We start from the raw sequence: 17873 nt of genomic DNA, 5'->3' as shown, positions 1-17873 counted from the left end.
GGATTTGCATTATTAATTCACCATTTTCCAAAATGATCATTGCATCTAATTTGGCCAATAAGTCCCGTCCTAAAAGGGGAATGGGACATTCAGGTACATATAGAAATTCGTGTGTTAATTCCTTCCCTCTAAATCGCAGATCCAGGGGCTGCAAGAATGGCTTTATTTCCTCCTTCCCTGTGGCTCCCACAATTGTCGTAGTTCTTTCCCCTAATCCCCCGTGTAAATCATTTAACACTGAATAGGTAGCCCCCGTGTCTATTAAAAATTTCACTTCTTTCTCTCCCAACTGGATTTTCACGAGGGGTTCTTTATCTTTCGCCCTGCCTAGTCAGCTTTGATTGGCAAATATCTAACAACCAAGGGACTGCTTGTGGTATTTTTCCCCCAGCATGGACTAGAAGATGTTAATTGTGTCGGTTGACAGTGATGAGGATGCATAGAATAACATTAGTGCAAACGTGTAAGCGCAGAACCAGATGCTAGAAATAAGGTTGTGATGTAAGTGTGCCAGTGGGCAGCTGGAGTTGAAAGTGACCAAACTACATTCTGGTGATAGGAACTTGCTTTTGAAAGGCCAGTGTACTGTAGCTGCAAAAAAACCCCTCACGATTATATCAACAGACATTTTTATGAAGTCAGGAAAGCACCATCAATGTTTTATATCATACAGTCGTCATCATGTATGTTACAAAAAACTGAAATGGAAACAGGTGCATAGAAGGGCTAACACAAAGAATTGAAAAACAGGGTATCCGCAAAAGATTAAATGTCCGTGTTTCTGATGCAGAGGGTTAACCAATATACAAGGGGGTTAGGGGAATTTGCTTGCTTAAACAAAAGTATTGTCTGTTGTAAACACCTATCATGCTTACTAAGCAGAACAAAGGCACAAACTACTGAGAAGGGGAATGAAGCCGAGATCTGGTTCTACTGATAAGCAACTATTGACAAGGAAAAGCGGATGTCTGAGTCTATTGATAAGGGGGAGAAGCAGACGGTTTATGGCTGGGATACCGACCAAGCCCTAAGGCCATGCGTGAAGATTAAAAGGTGAAAAGTTTAAGAAGAGGAAGACTCATTTACTTCCTCTTGAGACCCCTGCCCATGACCAGAAGGGGGCACTGCGCAGGAGCAAAGGACCTTCTAGTTCATTATAATACGAAGCGGGGATAGATACTAAATATGTATAGGCGTATCAGTAATCTAATGCATATGTATACCTTAAGAGAATAAATGTAAAGGAAAAACGACCCTGGGTGTGCATACTTTGGAGGAGCTATCCCCGTGCACCTCAGCGCTGAATAAAGCATACCTACTTTACAACTTTAACGAGTTGTGGAGTCAATCCCAGTGTCAATTTGGCGAGCCAGGCAGGAGGCCTCTCTTCGGCTGCAGGATGGGCTGAGGGGCGGACATCCTAGGCGCCCCAGGCCTCTTGCCTGGAGGAGCTCCGCTTCTTTTCTGCTCACTGCAGGGACAGACAACAACCTGTGCCGGCTGCGGAGAAACGGTATGCTTGGAACTGAGGTACTTTAGGGGGCCTGTAAGGCGTACGCGTGGCCCGGGGCTGCTGGTAAGGTGCACAGAGACGTCTGGCGCACAGCGAAGTTCCCCTTGGCAGGTAGGGCTTGCAAGCAGGGGGCTTGTCGACCAACAGGGCGGCCGCGATCGATCCTGAAGGCGGATCGGGCGAGCCCGGGTTTTCGCTGCATCCCAAGTTTTGGGAGCCAGGACGGACCTGCTAAGGGAAGCAGGTGAAGGGTAGGCGAACCCACCAGGTCTCCACTGCATCTCAGATTCTGAGAACCAGGACGGACCTGCTACCATAAGAAGCAGGAGAAGGGTAAGCGGAACCGTAGTGTGAGTGTGTGGGATCCCATGTGTAAGGGTTTGTGTTTGTGACTGAGACGTAGCGTAGCTACGAAACGAGTGCGGAGTCCTAATCCGCGGTTCTGTATCTCCGCGAGGGGAGCGGCCGGAGACGGACGAAGCGTTCATGTTTTTCTGTCCTGTGTCTTGTCTGTGTGTAATCATTAAGCAGCTCAGAAAGTGGGGGAAGGTCCGGCTACCCCTCCCGCAGTGGATAGCTTTATGAAATACAAGGGCAAGGGAATTCCCTATGTGCCTTGTGGGAGTGTAACTGTATGTGACGAGTGGCATTTCACGTGGATATTGCATTTCACGTGGATATTGTGGCTGTGTGCCTTGTGGGAGTATAACTGTATGTGACAGGTGGCATTCCACGTGGATATTGTGGCAGTGCTTTTAGTGTCTATTCCACTTTTATAGCCACGCAGGGTAGTGGGGCAGATACTGCTCGGGGTGTCTTACGAAACACTGGCGGGTTTGTGGAGAAAAGACACAAAATCCCGGGGGACTTCCGGTAACTTAGAAAGGAAAACTGAGAAAGGGTTTGTAAAAGTTACCAGAAAAAAAAAATATTTTGAGGAGACGTGGTTACAAGGGAGAAAATAAAATGGGAATACAACAATTAATGTCTCTCTTTTTGGGACAATCCACGGGGGATATTAGGAAAAACTTCACAACCTGACATATGAGTGCATAATAACTTTTGAACAGTGGAGCCTGCCGTGGATACTAGGGCAGTGTAAATTTTGCTGGAACCGAAACTATGTTCTAACGACAGGGGAGTGGATCTGCAGAACCCAGAGATACTATCTTACTGAATCCCCTGAGAATATCATAAAACTTGTGTGTAGGTGCTCTCATATTTTTTAAGTGCATTTGCACAGCACTGGGAAAGAGAAGCTATAGAGATTTGTAAGAGATTGTTTGAAATGGGAGCCGGTCAAAACAAGGGAATTCTGAAGAAAAGCCCATTGGGTTACATTTTGGCACATTGGAAAGAACTGGGAGGTTCTTCTGGGGGCTCGGTAAACAAGAAAACGTTGGTAAAATATTGTAACCGATGGTGGCCTTTATATACTTTGGAAAATCAGGAAAAATGGCCTAAAAATGGAACTCTGAATTATCATACATTTTTTTTCAATTTACGTTGTTTTTGAGGTGGCCAGGAAAATGCGATGAAGTAACGTATGCAGATATGTTTCACTTTAAGAAACCACCCGGAGTGGCAGACAGAATGTGAAATTAATATAGCTCTGCCAGATCCCTAATTTTGGTTTTGGAAAAGGCCAGGGAAAAACAGAAAGCTAAGCTGGAGAGATGTTGTTCAGCCTGTGATATTGGGACAGTCATCAAGAAAATTATGTGTCACAGGTACCTCCGAGAGGAGCACCCTCTGCCTCTGTCCTATCAGGTATTGATAAGGAGGAGGAAATTGCTGTTGCTGGCAACAAGCAGCACATTCACATTCAGAGTTAAGAAGGGGTTAAACCAGAAGTGCTGTTGCAGAGGCAGGCATCTGTAACCCCTGCAGAGCAGGGTGAGCAGCTGTGGGGAAAAAAAAAAAAATAAAAAAGGAAAAAAAACCAAGGGGGAAAGGAGGGGAGCTCCCGCAGTTCCTGTGTTTGAGCATGGGATGGGTGCCGGGGCAGGCAAACAGACGTTAACAGATAGGACTGAAGGGTTGATGAATAAATGTGGGTGGGAGTGAAGGAGGAAGCACGGAGAGTGTATAGGAATCGGAAACAGGTAGAAAAGAAAAAGCTGGGTCGTGCTATAGCCACGGCTGCAGTGGTTGCTTTGAAACTGGTGGAGGAGGAACGTCGGGCAGAGGTGGGAGAGTGGCCTCCTCTTCTGTGGAACCGGATTGGTGTGAGTGCTATGAGGAGTTTGGACGCTGGGAGTGAGACTGCCCTGGTGGGGAGAGTGCCATGGGGTGGCTCTGGTGACTGAACGGGAACTAGACTGACGGGGACCAGGGGAATCTTCCCTTGCAGATCCACTGGTTATAATGGAGCTAGGGGACAAAAGAAAAGAAAGGAAGTGGAATTTTTGGTTAATACGGGTGCAACGTATTCAGTTTTAAACAAAGCTTTAATGCCTTTGGGCACGATTATATTATGATAAAAGGGGCGACTGGCCAAGGTGAAAAGGCTTATTTTTGTAAACTATTAAAATATCAATTAGGAAAACCATGGGGCATCCATAAGTTTTTGTATATGCCTAACTCCCCAAAAGCTCTTTTGGGGAGAGATTTGTTAGAACACTTGGGAGCGACCATTTCTTTCAAAGGAGGCGAGATCACTTTAAAAGTAAATGACCAACAGTATATCACAGAATCACAGAATCACAGAATCCCAAGGGTTGGAAGGGACCTCAAAAGATCATCTAGTCCAACCCCCCTGCAAGAGCAGGGTAACCTACAGTACATCACACAGGAACTTGTCCAGGCGAGCCTTGAATATCTCCAGTGTAGGAGACTCCACACCTCCCTGGGCAACCTGTTCCAGTGCTCTGTCACTCTTACAGTAAAGAAGTTCTTCCTGATGTTAACGTGGAACTTCCTATGCTCCAGTTTACACCCATTGCCCCTTGTCCTATCACTGGATATCACTGAAAAAAGCCTAGCTCCATCATCCTGACACCTACCCTTTACATATTTGTAAACATTGATGAGGTCACCCCTCAGTCTCCTCTTCTCCAAGCAAAAGAGACCCAGCTCCCTCAGCCTCTCCTCATAAGGGAGATGTTCCACTCCCTTAATCATCTTTGTGGCTCTGCGCTGGACTCCTTCAAGCAATTCCCTGTCCTTCTTGAACAGAGGGGCCCAGAACTGGATGCAATATTCCAGATGCGGCCTCACCAAGGCTGAGTAGAGGGGGAGGAGAACCTCTCTTGACCTACTAACCACTCCCTTTCTAATGCACCCTAAGATGCCATTTGCCTTCTTGGCCACAAGAGCACATTGCTGGCTCATGGTCATCCTCCTATCCACCAGGACCCCCAGGTCCCTTTCCCCTTCGCTACTTTCCAGCAGGTCACCCCCCAACCTGTACTGGTACATGGGGTTGTTCTTCCCCAGATGCAAGACTCTACACTTGCCCTTGTTGAATTTCATCAAGTTTCTCCCCGCCCAACTCTCCAGCCTGTCCAGGTCTCGCTGAATGGCAGCACAGCCTTCTGGTGTGTCAGCCACTCCTCCCAGTTTTGTGTCATCAGCAAACTTGCTGAGGGTGCACTCAGTTCCCTCATCCAGGTCATTGATGAAAATATTAAACAGCACCGGTCCCAGCACCGACCCCTGAGGAACTCCACTAGTCACAGACCTCCAGCTAGATTCTGCGCCATTGACCACAACTCTCTGCCTTCTTCCTTTCAACCAGTTCTCGATCCACCTCACTACTTGATCGTCAAGCCCACACTTCCTTAGCTTATCTATGAGGATGCTGTAGGAGACAGTATCAAATGCCTTACTGAAATCAAGAAAAACCACATCTACCGCACTACCATCATCCCTCCACCTAGTCACTTCCTCATAGAAGGCCATAAGGTTGGTCATACATGACTTCCCCCTCATAAAACCATGTTGGCTGTTCTTAATGACCCCCTCATCCTTGATATGCCTAGTGATGGAGTCAAGAATAAGTTGTTCCATCACCTTTCCAGGGATGGAGGTAAGGCTGACCGGTCTGTAATTACCCGGGTCCTCCTTCTTGCCCTTCTTATAGACTGGTGTGACCTTTGCCATCCGCCAATCCTCAGGCACCTCGCCCGTTTCCCACGACTTACCAAAGATGATGGAAAGTGGCCTAGCAATGACCTCCGCCAGCTCCCTCTGCACCCGTGGGTGCATTCCATCCGGACCCATCGATTTACAGATGTCCAGATTGCATAGCTGATCCCTAACCCAATCCTCATCTACCAAAGCAAACTCCTTTGTCCTGACTCCTTCTGGGGCTATAGAAATCCGGGGCCCTCGGGGAGAGTCTGCAGGAGTAAAGACAGAGGCAAAGAAGGCATTCAGCACCTCTGCCTTCCTTATATCCTCTGTCTCCAGGGCACCCACTTCGTTCAGCAGTGGGCCTATATTGCCTCTTGTGTTAGTTTTATTTGCTATGTATTTGAAGAAGCCCTTTCTATTGTCTTTAACCCGACTAGCAAGATTGAGTTCCAAGGAGGCCTTAGCTGTCCTAATTGCCTCCCTACATCCTCTAGCAACTGTCCTATATTCCTCCCAAGCGGCCAGCCCCTCCTTACATAATCCATAGATTCTCCTTTTCCACTTGAGTTTGCCCAGCAGCTCCTTCTTTAACCAAGTTAAAGTATATAGAGTTATATATAAGCTATATAAAGTTATAAAGTTATAAGTATATAGAGATGTTAAAGCTTAGTTTTGATCACTAATCATGTCGAGGGAGAAGTCAGATTGAAGATATACTGGATCAGGTATTCCCAGGGGTATGGGCTACAAACATACCTGGAAGGGCCAAAAATGCACTCCCGGTGCAGATAAGCTCAAGGACAGAAAACAGCCAGTCAGGATTAAACAATACCCCCTGAAAAGGGAAGATAGGGAAGGAATTTTTCCAAATGACTGGAAATTTCCTACAGCTCGGACTGCTAAAAGAGTGCCAATCTGATTTTAACACCCCTAGTTTACCTGTTTGTAAACCTGATGGGTAATACCGGGTGGTACAGGGCTTACGGGCTGTTAACAAGATAACTGAGGATCCATACCCTGTAATAGCAAATTCATACACTTTGCTAACATGCTTAACATCTGAGCTAACTTGGTTTGCTGTTCTAGGTTTGAAGGTAAAGGAAAAACGATCCTGGGTGTGCATACTTTGGAGGAGCTATCCTCGTGCACCTCAGCGCTGAATAAAGCACACCTACTTGACAACTTTAACGAGTTGTGGAGTCAATCCGCGTATCATTTCCTTTTTTCTTGAATAACAACAAGTATGCATATCGAATGGTTATCCAGTAGTTACTGGGAAATTAATCATAACCCCAAAGTACCAGATCAGCTACTCCTGCAGTTTCATTTCCCACCCTCTGAGAAGTCCCGCAGCATTTTTTGAACCAGGACAGCCTAGCCGAGCTGCGGTTTTAGATGTGTGAGCACACCGTGTTCCAGAGGGTGCTTTGGCAGAGCCTGCATTACTGTTCTTTGGCAGCCCGGCTTTGCTGTATTAACGCGCGCTCCGCATTTCCCGCTGCCTTCTCTTTCCGTGCCAGGGGAAGCAGACGCTTTCCTCCTCCCTCCCCTCCTCGTCCCTGCCCCGCGCCCCCCAGTGACCACTTCAAAAGGTCGCTCCCGGGGCACGGCTGCTCCCCGGGAGCCCGCCTTCTCTGCAGCGCAGCTGCGGCCCCTGCCGCGCCCGGGGCTACCGCACGGGGCGGTGCAGAATTCCCCGCCAGGGCCGGCAGCTCTCGCGGGAGTCGCTGGCGAGATCTGGGCGTTGCCCGAGCTGCGGCGGTCCGGCCCGTTCACAAAGCAGGCTGGGGGGCGCGGGTGTGTAGAGTGGCCGCTGGCCGCTGCCCAGCTCCGTGGGTGGCTCTGAGGCCTTCACCCTCAGCGAGGAGCCTGTGCGTGGCACCCGGCGGTGCAGAGTGACTTGATCTGCGCTCCTCGGGAGGGATGGAGGAACCTGTGCGGGGCTGACAGGAAAACGTGCAGCCAGCCAGGGCTCGTGCTGCAGGGAGTGACAGAGCCTTTCTCTGGTAGTGGATGGCAGCAGCGACAGCAGCTGTGTCACGTGTGACCATGTGGACGATCTGCTCAGCCCGGGGTCAGACCTAGAAGAAGTAGTAGGAAGGTTAAGAAGCAGCAGGGAGTGCGAGAAGGATGTAGGCTGGTGGAACCAGGCTCCGGCCTCACTGTCAGAAAAAAAAACAGGATCCAGAAGTCCTGAATCCTCCCCCTCCCAGACCAAAGGCAGCAGCTCAAGGGAAAGGAGTGAATGGATGCAAGTCCACACTTGGGCAGCAGGCGAAAGCCACCCGTGCCCACCTCACCTTCCCGGGTGCGTCTGTACAACCTCAGTGATGTGAAGCTCTGGAAGTGAAAAGCCAGTCAGTGGATGGTCAGAGGCCCATCTGCTGCAGAAGTGGTGGCAGGGTCAGAAAAGCGTAACCCCCGTATTACAGTCACCTCTGTGAGGCAGAAAAGGTGGGTTGTAGTTGTAGGTTATTCCCTTCTGAGGGGAACAGAGCAGCCAGTATGCCAGGCAGACCCCCCTCATGCGGAAGTCTGCTGACTCCCTGGGGCCCAGCTTAAGGACATTGTTAGGAAACTTCCAGCCTGGTGTGGCCCTCAGACTGCCGCCCATTAGCGGTCTTCTAGGGGAGTGGTGGTTACGCTGCAACCCACAGTCCAAGTGTGATCAAAAGGGCCTTGGGACAGTTGGTAAGGGGGATCTGGGGTTGAGGTTATCTCTTCTTCCAGCTGGGGGCAGTGACATTAGATGGACGAGGTGGACTAAGTCCTTTGGTACATGGCTCCATGGCTGGTGTCACCTCCACAGTGTGGGCTGTCTTGATAACAGGATGGCTTACATGGCACCAGGTTTACTGGTGTCGGATGGGATTCACTCCTCGCAAAGTGGGAAGAGTGTCCAGGAAAAGCCCCAGGCACCAATATCATGACCCACAAAGGATTTTGACAAGGAAGTAGGCAAGAAAAGGCGATGGGAATGTTGTCTCCTTTTGGTTACTTAGGAAACATTCCTGGGGTGGAGAGAAAGTGAAAAGCTTGAGGAAGGCCTTGGCCCGCGAAAGGCAGTAGTTGGCAGCTGTGAGAAGGCCACTGAAATGACACTGCTGCGCCCCAGACTAACAGCCAGCCACTCTCCTTGTTTCTCCATTTTCCTCTTTAATTCTTACTGAAGCGAGTTCGTCACATCTGAAACCTGGCTGATGGCACTGGTTCCATCCACCTTCCCGTGCACCTGCACTCGATAAATACAGGTGTACCCTGGTTTTCCCCAGTTGCTCTGTACCACAAGCTTCAAAAAACGGAAGTCTCTGTTCTTCTCCTGCAAAGAAGCCAGGGTCACTCCTGGGCTGTAGGGAGCGACAGCAGGCTCCGCACATCTTCCTCTGCCAGCTGGGTCTGGTTCCAGGACCAGCTCCGGCAGCACTGGCTGAGGTGGCAGCTTCTCCCTTCTTCCCTTCTCCCACCCTCGCAGCAAAGGACCCCTGTGCCCATGCAGAGCAAAAGCCTGGCCTCAGAGCAAGACAGGCAGCTCTGGAAACCTGAGCTTGCTGGCCCCAGAAAGTGGGTCCTGGGGAAAATCCTGCTGCACTGTACCTGCAAAGTGAAGGTCTGGATAAGCTCTTCCTGTGCAGCGTAGGTGAATGTCCCAAGCAGAGTTTCATCTTTGCCTTCTTCATCCAGTCCCTTGGAGATAAAGCACACGGGAGCAGTTCAGGCTCAACATAGCCACAAGGGAATGCTCGTGCCAGATCTGGGAATGTGGTTTCCCTCCAGCTCCTGCAGCTCCAGCACAGTCTGGTGCAGGATGCAGTGGGACTGAGTCTCCCCGTTGCGTGTTACTCAGGAGCGTAGAGGTGCTGGGCCAAAATGCAGTGAGCAAGTCTTGGGGTGACGGCATTCCACATGTCCCTTGAAATGTCCCAAGAATGTGCACAAGAGCCTCGGCAGATGCGCAGAGACCAGCAAGTCCCTGTTGCAGCTCTCCCACACAGCCGGGTCCCAGCCCCCAGGGCTCAGCACTCACAGAGACGGTGAAATCTCGCGGGGCACTGCTGGTAGTCCTCAGCGGAGAGTGTGTCCTTAAGGCGTGCTGTACGGCGATGGCCATTGGTCGTATTTTTGCAGGCAGCCGGATTAGCACCTCACTCTGAGACCCTTGGAAAGGCCAGCAGTATCCCGGGGAAGAATCAGGCTGAAAGCAGAGGACAAGAGCAATGAAAGTGAGGGTGTGATGTGGCCCGCTGCTCTCCTGTGCAGCCAGAACCATAGGCGGCACTGCACTTGTGGGAAAAACTCAAAACAAATGGCATTTGTCCACTTCTCCATAAATGGGAAGTGAATGGAAGTGCCCACTCATCTTCCTAGCCTGGGAAAAAGGAAAATAGCCTGTCAGCGGAAGCATCTGGTAGCTGCACCCGAGTCAGGCCTTTAATGAAACCTGTCTTTTTGCACAGCAGCTCCGAAGCCTCTCCCCACCCTTCACTGCCCCATCAGGAGAGGGAGAGTCAAGCTGTGGCAGGGAAATAGGGTTGCAGAGGAGAAGTCTCTTTACGCAGACGTGATCTGGGACGGGGAGCAGGAAGCTCGGCTCAGCACAACCACTTCTGTGGCCAGCTGCTGTTTTGGAGGGGGCCAAGCCCTCTGTGAGACCTCAGGTGTCAGGCACTGGACCCATGCCACGGCCTTGAGCAATACCACTGGCCTGAGGGGAGACGGCACAGGGCTTGCCACCAACTTTGTAAGAGGCAAGAGAAGCAGCACTGACAGTTTCTGCTACTCTACCTGCACAAAGGTATCCAGAATGGGTGGAGTAAACAGGAACCAGAACACCCTGCAGAGCCCTGCAGAGCTGCTGGGTGATCTCTGCAGGCTGATGGCAGTCCCTGGAGGGAGAAGAAAGGAGAGTCCAAGAGGCTCCATGCTCTGAGGACCTAGTGGCTGCAGGCTATTTCTAAGGATGCCTGCCAGCCTCCATATGCAGCACCACACCTTTGTGGGTGCCCCAGGAAAAGAAGGTGATCCCCATGCCCGATGACAGCAGTTCTCTCTCAGACACACAACAGGAGGTCTGTGAGTGCTGGGAGACAGCAAACCCCACGAGACCTGCTCAGTCACAGTCATGCTCTTGCATCCCGTGGTTTTGTTCCATGTCCCTGCGCCTCACAGAACTGAGGCTGCCACACAGCCTCCTTTTGGGAGCGCTAAGCAGGAGCTGAGTGCGATGACAGCCCTGGCTTCCTGTGTTCTTCCGTACCTGTGGTTTTCAGAGCCCAGCCAGACATCTGTGTGATTGCAGACATTGCTTCTCTCATTTGCTGAGCTTCCTGGGGAAAACACGAACAACCACGTCACAAGCTGGCCAGAAGGGGCTTTACAGTGAAGCAGCTCAACCAGCAGCCCCTGGCAACGGATGGGGTGCGTGGGCTGAGCCAGAAAAGCCCACCAGCTGCCCAGGCAGGCCCCGGCCCTCTTTCCCACAGTGCAGGATCACCTTCTTCACACTGTTGATCTCTGCAGCCAGTCTTGCCAGTTCATCTCTCAGATGTTGCATGTCCTGTTTTTTCCACGACAGAGCAATCGTATTTCTGCAGTCAGCATGAAAGCGGATCTTGTCAGAGAGTTGCCCAGCCCCTCCCAAAGCCTCCAAGCTTGGGAGGAAGAGAGGCAGCAAAGCTCCAGCCTCTTTTTCTCTTTGCCTGGCTTGTGAATGCTTCCTTCCCCTCCTGTTTTAGCAAAAGGCCCAGGCAGGAGCACAAGATACAAGCTCTGGGCACCGTGAAAATGAATGCAGATAGCATGAGCTCATCTGCCGCTACCCCATGAAACGTGTTGCACGCAGGTCAGGAGAGAGGAGAGGACTCTTACTGCAGGGACGCCAGGTCAGTTGCAGGCTCCCCCAGCAGCACCTGAAAGGAAAAGGCTCTCCTGAGTCCCAGAACTGCCAGGGCTTTCCAGAGTCACGGCAGAAGCCGCGGCTGATTCTCTAGGGCACTGCCTAGAACTGGAGGGACTGGGCTATTTACCCATGCACCCACTCCAGCAGTGCTCCTCTGTGGGACTTTCCTGTCCCACAGCTGCAGTCACTGACCTGTGGCACACCCGCTGTCCGCAGAATCCACATCACCGTGGAGGTCCCACAGCAGGCACCAGCTGTAATTCGCATCACCAAAAGAGATTATTTTATCGGGGTTTCTAATGATCCCTGTATTGACATGGTCTCCTCCCACAGCAGGGTGGCAAGAGGCTGGCTGAGGACATGGGGATGCAGAGAAGGGTTGGCACTCCAAGTGGGGACCCTCTCCCCATGCCGGAGGGCTCTGCACACTCCTGGTTTCCAGGTGTGCTTGGAGCCGCAGAGCTACACACCATTTCCCCACCCGTCTGCAGTGAGCATCATAGGCTGTGCACCCGTTTCAGCTGTTGGCTCTGTTGCTGGTTGTATCATGGGCATCTCAGAAGCTCCCTGTGCTTCACACGTGGAGGGGTTGGAAGGGCCCCACCAGCACCTCTCTCTCACTCTGGAGCTCGCATTCTCTGCCTCCATGCCTCCACTGGCAACAGGCAAATACTCACCGAAAGCCCCTAGGATCATCAAGAAGAGGACTGTGAAGAGCCTGTTCTTTTCAAAGGTGATGAACTCTTTCCTGGAAAAGAGGGAGTTCGGCTGGCAGCAGTGATTCAGGGCAGAGCCCTGCACAGGGGCGATTTTCTCTTACAAGCTTAGGAGCAGTAATCTAGAAGTAGCCAGAAAGCTCCTGGTGGGGAGCACGACCAGCCCCAGCCCCCTCCACCAGCTTCCCCATGCTCGCCCTGAGCCCTGCGCGCTCCTTGTCCCTGCCTTGTTACTGAGCACGTGCTGTACTCACATGGTGGAGATTCCTGAGCAAAGGCACCTCCGCAGGAAGGCCATGGCCGTGACCACACTGCAGAGCAACCCTGGGCAAAGCAATGAGAGGAAAGCCTCAGGATCCTCCTTGAGTACACGCCAGATAGCTGCAGGCAGGTGTGTGCTGGTCCCACGCAGGCCCTCTCTGGGGGTGGGGCAAGGGCTGTGGCTATGGCCTGTAGCGGGGAAGCTGGGAGTGTGGAGTGGAAGGATCCCCTTGCAGGCAGGGCACATTTGCCGTGCCCGGGGAAGGCGGGTGGCCCGAGTGCTGGGGTGCCCCTAGGAACTACAGGATCCCAGCTCCTTCATCGTCACATAGCCACAGTGGGCCCAGGCAGCAGGATGGTGCCGGTTCTGCAGTGCTGTTGGGCCTGGCCAAGTCGGGCAGGCTCTGTGCAAGCACGGGGTGGAAGGCAGTGCTGAACTCACCCTTGTTTTCTGCAGCAGTGCGGTGGGCAGACCTTTGCCCTTGGGTGCCCCGAGCCTTCGAACAGCTTCGCCTGCTGCAGCTAGCTGTTCTCCCTTGCCGGTCAGCCACTCGAGCCTGTGGACGAGCCTTCCTCTGTACCATCCTGGTAAGGAATGACACCTTCTGCAAGCTGCAAGAGTTTGCTGTGTGCGCAGATGAGCTCCTGAAGACAGCCAGGAGAATGCTTGCCAGTGGCACTCAGCCCACAGAACCCTGTGAGTTCCATCCACGCCCACAGCGCCCAATCTCATCGACTCTCCCCCTGCGTGGTGTGACGTCATGGTGTGACATCATAGTGTGACTGTAGATGAAGCGGTAGGGTGGGTGCGGGGTCTGGGGGGTGTGGGGAGAGACTCCGCAGCTCACTTGGTGGTGTGTTTTGCACATCCTGCACCTTCCTGGGGCAAGATGTTGAGACAAGGCGGGGGCACAACGTTACAAAATGGAATATATAAACCTTTAGAATCAGTTTTAAGTGAGGTTAAGTTTGATGGCTTTGTAACAGGAGCAATGGAAAATTACTGAGGTGCATGGTACACAGAAAAAACAGTAGAGTACAGCTGGAGAACATACTGAGAATTCTTGTGCAAGATAAATCGTTACAGTTGACATAGTTTTAACAGTCTAGAAGAACAGGACACAGGGAAAACGAGTATTGGGGAATGGCAGGTGCCCGGGATGGGCCACAGTTAAACCAGCTGATAAGTAGGAGGACAGGAGGATTATAATGTCTGTGGTGCTAACGAACCAATTAAGCTGGTATAAGCATCTGCTGGGCGTGCTTCAAAGGCTGCCAGAAGTGATGAAGATTGTGGGAAGAAGTAAACGACCCTCAGAGACCACCACCACAATTCTGTACGCATGCGGGGAGCTTTCTGGAAAATGATGCAATCCATATGTAAGCTCATGAATATGTACGTATGCCCAGGGACTGTATAAGGACGGCTCGTGTAGCAATATGGGGACACACGTTAGGAGGAGCTATCCCCCGTGTCTCCCGGGGCCGCAATAAAGAATACCTGCTTGTCAGCTTGAAAACTTTGTTGGCAAGTTTGTTCCTGGAGTTTTCTCCAAATCAAGAAGAGTGTGGGGAGAAGCAAAAGGGCCTGCTACGGGCAGCCTGTCACTCTTTGGAAGCAAGAGCTTTGCCCCCCACCCCCAGCAGGCTTTGTCCCCCCCCTCAGCAGGCTGGAACGTGGTACATGTTTACTGGAGTGTGCTTGTCTGCCTCATCAAGGGAGAGATCATAGGCGGGCCATTTCTCCTTTGAGCATCCCGGAGACAGCCTTTCACAAGCCCCTCGTGCGGCTTTCTCAGGTGCCCCTCCAGCCAAGGCTTAGTGTCACACAGGAAGGGAGCATGCCGTGAGCCCCGCTTCCCCGCAGAAGGCTGCAAGTTGCCAAGTGAGCCTGCTTACGCAAACAGCCCCACATGACAGACACAGCGGCTGTTCGGAGGGGACAAACTTCACAGGAAGCACCAAACCTGAGCATCCTATGCTTTGGTGGCAGGGTCAGTGTCAGTGTTTTGGAGAGCACACCTGCAGATGTTCTTCCAACTCCCCTTCCCCACAAAGACTCTGCCACAACTCAGCAGCCCCAGGCAGCTCCACGAAAAGTGCCTGGCTTTGCAGCACAGACAGAGTGTTCAAGTGAGGACCGAGCCCCTCACGGGCCTTGCCCCTGCAGAACAAGAATGATGCAAAGCTCACAAAACAAAAAGGCCAGCACATAAACTAGCATCCCTGGCCTGGCTGGGAGACACATGTGAGCTTGTTTCCAGTGCCCTGACACGAGAGACTGAGTATCCCTCCGAACAGGTTGCCCTAAGCTGCCCTTTCTGGACGTTCCACCAACTGAGGTTGGATGAAAGCCATTGCTCTGCTGTGCAAGAGAGGAGAGGGCACTCAGCCAGCAAGGGGCTGCCTCGCTCTGCCTGCAGCAAACCATCTGGCCGGCCGTGCAGCACCTGAAGGAAGCGCTCCCTTCCGTGCTCTCAGGCAAGTCAGTCAGAAAGGGAAACACGAAGTTTCTCTCCTCTTGCTGCCCACCCGCGGGACGGCAAGGAGCGTTCTCGATTCCCTTCTCAAACAACGCGCCAGCCCCTGGTTTAGCGCTTCAGTAGCCCAACTCCGTTAACGTGGAAAAGAAACACAGCCCCCAGGCTGCTCACAACACAAGCCACTGGGGTCAAAACCCTCTCAGATGGGAACACAACAGCTCCAGAGATGTCAGCAAGGGCCGGGGGGGGCTCAGGGTGCAGCAGCAAAGCATCCCCCAGGGCACCGGGAGAGCCCCATGGTAGGAGAGACCTGGCACAGAGCAACATCAAGGAGAAAAAGCGCAAGGAGAGGAAAATCTGCCCGCTGGGGCTCCTCAGACAAGGAGCACCCCCCAGACAGCTGCCAAGGGCGAGGTGAAGCGAGGGCTCGTGCTTCTAGGGGCAGCGTGTTCACAGGAAGAGAGCGACAGGGCCTGAGCTCTTTGGCGTTAGTCCCCTCCGAGCTCAGACCCGACTGGGCCCCGTCCTGCGAATGCAGTTAGTGCCGGGGATGGAGTTAAGCCCCTCGACGCCTGAGCCCACCCGTGGGTGCTCGAGGGTCCTTTGCTGGCTCCCAGTTATTCCACTGCAGGTGGCACTGGGGGGAATCCCAGATCCTGCTGGAGCCACCTGGGAGCCCAAGACAGGCTGTTAGCTCCCATTTTCCCCTGAACAACTCCCCCTGGGTAAAACATCCACGGGGGATGGCTCCGTGGGGACTAAGGTGTCTGGGGAGTGCAGCGAGGTGGGCAGGGTCCGCAGGTGGGCAGAGGGGCAGGTTTGGGGGGTCCCCCTTGCCCCATCTGGGGAGAAGACCCCCAGGAGAGCAGGATTTCCACAGGGCACCCCCAGGAACACAGCACAGCGGGGGTACGGTGATGCTCCCCAGATGCCTTTGTCCCCACAGTCTGCCTCTGTGGTTCCCCTCGGGGTTTCTCACATGGGAGGTGCCACCGCCTTCACGTCTGTCCCCCCCACTCCGTTCCATTGCATTGCCCCCAGTGCCCAGCTGTGGCCCCAAGTGCCCCCCTTCTTATACTGGTATCAGAAGCAAAAATAAAGATAACCAAAAAAAGACCTGCTACAAGAAGTATTTTAGCTGTGTAGGTGCAAACACGTGGCAGAAATGCATAAATACGGGGAGTCTTCTGGCTGTGCTCTTCTCCTGCGCAGGTGCTTGCCTCTGCTTGGACTCTTGTCATCTCCTCTAAATATTTCACTATGTTCAAAAGCATACTTTTTCAAGGGCTCTCAACAGTAAGAAACAACCCATGGGTTTTTATTCCTCTGCTGCACTAAGAATAATTCCCTTGCCAGAAGTCACACTGCTCTCCTGATCGGCCGGTTCTGGAACTAGAGAAAAAACGCATCGCGTGCACACAGAAAATCCCCGAGTCACCTCTCTATATTCCAATTGATCTTCTCCATATTCGAGCAGCCAGAAGCTGTGGGGGCCTTGGATGGGCTTTGCTGCTCAAGAATTTATGCCGTCAGGCATAAGTAGCAGGAAATAAAGCTTAGGAATATAACGATCTAACAAAATGTTTATCAAGTGCCACTGCTGCTCCTACCCAAGTGGTGCCTCAACAGAGCATGCCGAGAGGGTGCACATCCTCTTTTCAAGCCCTGTTGAGGTCCAGGTGGGTATGAGGGACTTACACAAACCAGCAGCTGTGACCTTACACTGCCACTTCCATGTTATCGTGAAGGCTGTGCCTGCCACAGGCACGGGCCCAGCACTGTGGCATTTGGTTAACACAGCCTGGTGCATTGAGCACAAACCTCTGTCTCATCGCTTGATCCTCTGCAGTAGCTCACTTCATCACAGGCACCTTACAGTTCCATAGACACCTGTATTGGAATTCCTCTCACCTAACTATAGGTAACTGCTGTGTATGTTTCTACACCTAAGCTTGATCCCAGGGTTTCCAGGACAGTTCAAAGGTCTACAGTCATGGACTGAAGACTGCTGGTTGCACGGTCCACACGGACAGTGAAGTCAAGAGCAAAGTCTCTTAACAGCCACATATAGTCGGAGGTCTACAGTCCTTTGGCTTCAATGGCACACAGTGTTAAGCTTTTATTCTGTAGCCTTCTGAAGCTAGGGGAGTTGAACCCTAGCCTCAGAAGTCCACACACCCCCTATTTCTGATGGGAGTTTTCTCTCCTACGCAATTTGAGGCACCGAATCTCCAGAGTCTTGGCTAGCCCCAGCTAGCTGATGTCGTGGCTTATTGATGAATTAAGGGCTAGGTATGATCTCAGGTGGATGCCAGAAGCAGTTCAGGCACATGTTGCCTTCCTTGACACAAACACCAAGGAAGGCAACTCTAGCATGAAGCCCTGAAGCCCCTTCCTGCGCTGTGCTCTCTACCAATACCACTGCAATACTCACAGTCAGAGAACAAGGGCACCAATACGGGCAAGTTCCCTGCTTTTAGCAGGGAGTTGAGAGCTGTCCCTCACCGCGTGCTGCTGCCACCACCCTTCCCACCCAGGGGCCAAGTTGCTGTCACCTTCAGCAGCAACCGAGCATGCTCCTGCTCCTGCTGCACTGCCCAGCTCCCCCAGCCCCACTCTGGGGCCACAGGCTCCCCTAGCAGGGGCCGTCAGGGCCACACAGGGCTCATGGAGGTGCCAGGGGGAGCGCAGCAGCTGAGGTTGCTCAGACCCCGGGGATGAGGAGCAGGGGGATGGCCAGGGGCTGTTTCCAGCACCTTCGGTGACAAGTGGCCACAGGCCAAGGGCAGATGCCAAGTCAGGGTGCCCCCACTCAGGCCACACAGGCACTTTGCTGAGCATCACTCTTTATTGCTCATGTTGGGAGCTACTTCTGTGCTTGCTGGGGTGCCGGGGCAATGGGATTCAGCCGCTGAGCCCCAGTCCTG

The 17873-nt window shown here is 52.4% G+C and overlaps 1 protein-coding gene across 3 annotated transcripts; it reads right to left on the bottom strand.

Moving 5' to 3' along the window:
* Positions 1-8505: 8505 nt before the first annotated feature.
* On the bottom strand, positions 8506-11735 carry LOC136005313 (sperm-associated antigen 4 protein-like). 3 transcript variants are annotated; one of them, XR_010608751.1, is made up of 7 exons: positions 11679-11735; positions 11456-11496; positions 11082-11175; positions 10845-10914; positions 10373-10473; positions 9185-9782; positions 8506-8909 (listed from the first exon to the last, which is right to left on the bottom strand). XR_010608751.1 is itself a non-coding variant. In XM_065662685.1 (6 exons), exons 1-6 carry the CDS (start codon positions 11709-11711, stop codon positions 9264-9266), a joined length of 858 nt encoding a protein of 285 aa, XP_065518757.1. In that variant the 5' UTR covers positions 11712-11735; the 3' UTR covers positions 8506-9263. The 3 variants fall into 3 exon arrangements, 2 of the variants coding, with proteins under 2 accessions (XP_065518757.1, XP_065518758.1); XM_065662685.1 differs by having other exon boundaries at positions 8506-9782; XM_065662686.1 differs by lacking the exon at positions 10373-10473 and having other exon boundaries at positions 8506-9782.
* Between the last annotated feature and the right edge of the window lie 6138 nt (positions 11736-17873).

Source organism: Lathamus discolor, chromosome Z (assembly GCF_037157495.1).
Source record: "Lathamus discolor isolate bLatDis1 chromosome Z, bLatDis1.hap1, whole genome shotgun sequence".
Classification (NCBI taxonomy): domain Eukaryota; kingdom Metazoa; phylum Chordata; class Aves; order Psittaciformes; family Psittacidae; genus Lathamus; species Lathamus discolor.
The sequence above is the reverse complement of the archived record's forward strand: the minus strand, read 5'-3'. Positions and strand labels throughout refer to the sequence as shown.